Source organism: Penaeus chinensis, chromosome 4, assembly GCF_019202785.1.
Source record: "Penaeus chinensis breed Huanghai No. 1 chromosome 4, ASM1920278v2, whole genome shotgun sequence".
NCBI classification, from domain to species: domain Eukaryota; kingdom Metazoa; phylum Arthropoda; class Malacostraca; order Decapoda; family Penaeidae; genus Penaeus; species Penaeus chinensis.
In genome coordinates this window covers 25,410,505-25,416,600 of record NC_061822.1, presented here as the reverse complement: position 1 = coordinate 25,416,600, position 6,096 = coordinate 25,410,505, and the positions used below count along the sequence as shown (strand labels likewise).

At 33.4% G+C, this 6,096-nt stretch overlaps 1 protein-coding gene across 1 annotated transcript in view; it reads left to right on the top strand.

The window, feature by feature from the left end:
* Window positions 1-4,810, top strand: part of LOC125024906 (dehydrogenase/reductase SDR family member 12-like) — a 17,859-nt gene extending 13,049 nt beyond the window's left edge. The window contains exons 7-9 of the mRNA XM_047612672.1: window positions 643-759; window positions 1,923-2,025; window positions 2,346-4,810. Coding sequence (XP_047468628.1) covers window positions 643-759; window positions 1,923-2,025; window positions 2,346-2,458 — 333 coding nt within the window. The 3' untranslated portion in view covers window positions 2,459-4,810. The remainder of the gene's footprint in view (window positions 1-642; window positions 760-1,922; window positions 2,026-2,345) is intronic.
* Window positions 4,811-6,096: the final 1,286 nt, after the last annotated feature.

The window sequence follows — 6,096 nt, the reverse complement described above, 5'->3', positions numbered from 1 at the left end:
AATTACCGATAAAGACTGGCCTTTTTTAGTGGTTTTCTTCCTCTACAAGCCTCTATTCCCACATCCACCCTTTCTCATGAATAATCACCATTTATAGCCTTCATCACTTTTCATACTTAATGTCTGCCTAGAATCCTCTCCATAAGAAATTGTTGCAACTATATGTTAGGGAATGGCCAGTGATGAGATGTCAGTGTTAGTGTGACAGTAATCAGGTATTCTAGCTTTATAGCAGTTGATATGCTCCTTGCTCTGTGATTTGCCTCCTTTGACATAATGGGTGGAACAGGACATGATGTTTAGAATATTTTATATATTAGATATTTAGTCTTGATTTTGAAACTATATTTAGTCTTGATTTTCAAGTCTGGCCAACTTTGAGGGAAATGATTGTGTATTTTGCCCAGCAAAAATTAAGGTCCAAAAATTATTTGAAAACTTACAAATATGCATAACAGAGCTCTTCACTGTCCCTAAAAAGGAAGTGGCTTCACAAGCATCTATACATTTTCCAGGAATGTGTTATCTGCCCTGGAAAAGCCAAGGCAGATTGCCAGAGGGCCTCACTTGGGGATCTTAAGCCAGAGTGAGCCTGGGAAAATAAAGCTGATTGTTTGACTAATTTATTTATTTGTTTTAAAGGTGGTGATGACAGAGCAGTATGCCAAGCAATATCCAGATGTTCACTTCTCCTGTATGCACCCTGGTTGGGCAGACACACCTGCAGTGAGGAATTCCATGCCAGATTTTTACAATAAGGTCAGTTTTTTTTTATCATATGCATGATAATGACAACAATAATAATGATAATGATAATAAGAAGAATGATAATGATTATGATTATAATGATAAGCATAATAGTAATAATAGTAATTATAGTATTAATAGTAATAATAATAATAATAATAATAATAATAATAATAATAATAATAATAATAATAATTATAATAATAATAACAATAATAGTAATAATAATAATAATAATAATAACAATAATAGTAATAATAATAATAATAATAATAATAATAGTAATAATAATAGTAATAATAATAGTAATAGTAATAGTAATAATAATAATAATGAATACTAGTACAGATAATAATAAAATGGTGATATCAAATAAAATTTCTTCCAATAATTTTACAAAACGTAATGATTGTACAGCAGTATATTTTCTTGCCTGCCTTCTGCTCCTGCTTCATATCCCCTTCTGTTCATTTGTTTGTTCTCCCCTCTCCTATCCTTCCCTTTGCCTCTCCCCCCCCCTTCCCTTTTCCTTTCCCCTTCCCTTTTCCTTTCCCCTTCCCCTTCCCTCTCTCTCTCTTTTCCCCCCTTCTACCCCCCCTCTGTCTCTCTGTACTTTGCCTTCCCTTCCTCTCTCTCCCTACCCTCTACTCCCCCTCTCACTCTACATGCTTTCCTTCCTTACAACCAGTATATCTTAAATAAACTCCTTTATGGATTCATTCATCTATTTATTGAAAAATTTCTTTCACATCAATATCTAAGGTCTTTAGCAGCATACTCGAAATATAGTGATAGGGTGGAACTGTGAGAGCGAAGCCCCCAGGTGAAAAGTTTTTTGTTTCACTAGGCGATGCAGATTTTCATACTGGTCAATGGTCACACTGCATTTTGACAAGGTAGTGTGGCAACAAGGGTAAAAATGATTTAATGATTAGGATAACTGGATAAAAGGGATGAAGAAGAGAAGAAAAAGTAGAGGAGGAGAAAAGACCTTGCAAAATTAGTTGAGGTAAGGGCTGAGATCCAAGGTAAGGATGATTCCCTATATTGGGCCTTGGTCTCCCCCTCCTGAACACCCCTAAGACAACAAGCAAGGGATTGGGGAGGTTATGGCTCTATTCGACAGAGAGACAGAGCAAAATATTCTTCAAGCAATTCTGTTTTGTGAATTACAGATGAAGGATAAGTTACGGAGTCCCAGTCAAGGAGCAGACACAGCTGTGTGGCTCGCCGTGTCACCTGCTGCTTTGGAACAGCAGTCTGGTCTTTTCTTCCAAGGTAGGAACTTTGTACATTAATTACTCAAATGTGACAACGGTAATGGGTCCTTAGTATATGTTTTGGGTAAAGAGGAATGTAAATCCATATATCGTATGTTTGGAATGCATTCAGTTGATGTAAATGTGACAGGCAGAGGGAGAATGAGGGGGAGTATGAGTGGACAAGTGGAGGAGTGTGTGGGAGAGGGAAAGAAAGGTCGAGAAGGTATAGGAAAGAGAGATAAAAAAGTGTCAGCAAAAGATTTTAAACAGAAGTTAAAAAGATGGCGGAAGGAAGAATGCAAGAGAGGTAATTAACCATTTCTAATTTCCTTACAGATCGCAGTCCAGCTGCTACTCACCTTCCCTTAGCCTGGACAAAAGTCTGCACCAAAGACGAAGAAAACTTCATGACTTTTCTGAACGAATTGGCAGCCAAATTTAAGGCATAGGTTACCAAGATCTTCAGAGCATCATTTCCTTTTTTTTTTTTTTTTTTTCCCTCTTCTTTTCTTTTGATTTCCTTTGTCTTTCTCATCATTATTTTTGTGAATTAATAAAGGGGGTAGAGACTTATTAAGTGTACCAGTACTGTTCTCTTGTCAGCTAGACTTAACTACCTCATCTATCATCATTTCCATCTTCATGCAGCTTACATTTATATAAATGAAGTTCCTCATATTACTTAAGATTTAAAGAATGAAAAAATGCATGTACATAAGTAACATGGATGTTCTGGAGCATAAATAATTGCTAAAGATAATCAATTACGCATTCAGATTTTACTGCCTGAATATCCACAGAGTACAATCTCAGTGCCTCATAGCCATTTATTAAAAATAATCTTGCTGTAGGGAGATTTAAAGAACTAATCTTTTAGAACTTCCAGATGAAAAAGATCCTCTGGGATCTTAACGCACATGAGATCAGAAGTGTTTGTGTGATTTTACTTGCCAGTCGTGAGTGGTAGATGGGCACTCAAGGCCAGAACGATCTTTAATGATGTAATCACACCGTGGATGTGAAATTTTCTTAGGCTGTAATTATCTATATCTTTATATTTATATATATAAAAATTGATATACATATATAGATATAATTCTGCCAATGATTTTATATGTCAATTATATACTAAGTCTTCAAATTCTCTAGTTAATGATTTAGACACTCACTCCCAGATATAGATCAGAGGCATAATAAAAGATGAAGGAATAAAGTACACTGTAGATTGGTCATTTAACACCCTTAAATATGATTTAACGTCCTCAGATATTAATGAAATCACATCTAAGGACTTAATAATCAATGAATTATTGTTTTTTGTAGTTTTGAAATAACTTCCGTGAAAGATAACCTTGTCTGGTAAATGTTTCTGAAGAACATTTATATTATATATATTAAAATCTTTATCCGTTTCCTTAATGGTCAACATGATCTTGATTTCCAATGAATTCAGTGGTGACAGGTTTTCCCGCACCATATGCAAGGCCTCGTGCAGCACACCATACAAAGGAGTTGTTCAAAGGAAAAAAATAGAAGCACAAGGAACATATATTTTTCCACTCAGTGATTTTGCTGTAGCATTCACAATTTCCAGGAAATGTGGCTTGAAAAGGACTAAGAGCACTTTTGAGGGCTGTAACACCTCAAACAGTTGTTTATCACACAACTTAGAACAGCAGAAAGTGTTTCTAGCACAAATGATGCATTTCAACAAATACATAGAATAATCTTCATTCATTTTTTTTTTTTTTTTTTTTTTTCTTTTCTTTTCTTTTCTTTCTCTCTCTTTCCCCCCCCCCTCTCTCTCTCTATAGGCTTGACTTCACATGGCATGGCAGTACATGCCACCTGTCAAAAAGGGTTTTAATATTAACAAGGGAAACAAAATATTCCAACCTCACCATCCTAGGTTCATTTAGCAGAAAGATTTTATATTTTCCCCCCTTTATACTGATGTAATAGGATTAAATATGTAGTTTTGCCCAATCATTTTACATAAGCTACCATCGTGTGTGCCAGATAATCCAGAACTATGATGGAATTCTGCCAGAATGTATGATAAATATATAAAATGTATGGAAGAAAAAAAAAGAAAAAAAAAGGCATGCCACTTACCAGAGGTCAATTGTATACATCTGATGGTCGTGGCAGAAAATAGTTCATGAGGATGGCAAACATTGCATTGTGAACTCCAGATAGTTTTGATTTATAAAATCAGGCAATCAGTTTATCAGTTACATCTGAGCAGAATATTAATTTACATTGCCTTTTAACAGGCTTAATGAATGGGCAGTTTATAAAAATAAATTTAAAAATTACCTAGCATTTTATAGAGAAGTTTGAAAAGTCTGCTCTGTTGTTTCCTTATAAACCTATTTTTCTAGTAACACTTTCTTTAGGTTTCCAATTATGCTTTTATTTAAGCCGAGAGAAGTCCTGCATGGAAGAATGATAGGAAACAAAGTGCTCAAAACTTAACTCAAATCTCAAAAGTAGGTAGGTCCAACACAAAAATGTAACTTGTTGTATAATCTTACCTGTATTAGGTCTCCATTTTAAAGGCCTTATATTTAATGGTATAAGTTATAGTTATCATGGAAATTATTAAGGACCATTCAGCAATATATCAACCACTTCCACTTGGTGAGGTGAACCAGTCACTCATTTAAAAATTGTTAAATACAGAATGAATTGTTATATTTGTGAGAGGAAGATGTAAATATTTCTGTCTCCGTGTGTCTGAATATATTGCAGAATTAAAATGTAAACTATATGCCAATAAAACCAAATTATACAATCAATGGAATTTTAGCAAGACTGTTTACTCTGCCTAAGCCATAACCATACAAATACTTTTTTTTTCTTCTTCTTCTTCTTACTGTTGTATCTCAAGGGTTAAAAAGAAGGGTATAAACATTTTAAACTCCTCAAAAGAAACAACTAGTCTTAAAGAAGGAAATACTGAATGTTCTCTTGTTCACTCAGTAACATTGAAATCAAGGTAACAATGTCCTTTCTTTTAAGCTTGACTGAATTATATTGTATGTCATATGATAAGTGCATGACTATTTCAGCTCATTTCATTCTTTTCAAGGTATTTATCCAGTGTGATGTTTTTATTTTTCGATTGATTTTGTTTGTTAGAAGAAAAAAAAAAAAAAAAAAAAAAAAAAAGTGTAGGAGACCTGACAATTTTTTTCATTTGCTTAACTAATACAATAACATTTTCTTGGGAAAAAATATTGCTGGAATGGTGTACACACACTGATCTCCACTGCTATGAATTCTTTGGTCACTGAAGCCTTTTAGCATTTAATAATTCTGAGAATTTACCTCAAAGAATCACATCGCTTTGACTCTCTCAATTCAAAGAAAGTTGTACCATTTTATTTTATTTTATTTCCTTTCTTCTATTTTTTTACGTCATTTCTTACATAGTCTTGGGTTTCCTCTTCCATAATAATCTTTTTCTTGTTTCTCTTCCTGTTCTCCAAAGGATCTGCACACCTTAAAATGCATCTTAAGATCACAGAACTCACCGATACACATCCAAGAATAGACAGACACAGTAAAAGATAATATAGATATATTTATGTATATAGCGAGCTAGACTTCATAGACAGACAGATATAATTGGTGTGCTCTGATCTTCCATCAAGAATCGGTTTTCTCTAGCTTGAACTTTTTTATTAATATTAATAATATTATTAATATTATTATTATTATTATTATTATTATTATTATTATTATTATTATTATCAGAGATTAATTGTATATTTGGAAAATGCTGTATATATTGCACAAGGTCTAAATTCATGATATATAGTAAAAGCAATTAATATACTAAATAAAATTCTGACACCAGTTTGCATACTGGTAAAGTGTATATACTTGCTAGAAGTTGAAATGTTGCATTAAGTAATCAGGACATAAATCTTGAATTTCTGTCATATGTATTTGCAACTTTACTCCCTCATTTGCATGTAGGAAAATAACCTTTCCTCTTTTACTTTACCTGCAAAAAACTGAAATTTTTGCTTCATGCCAGGTAACTAACTACTTTGCAGCTTGCAATGAAAGACAAAAA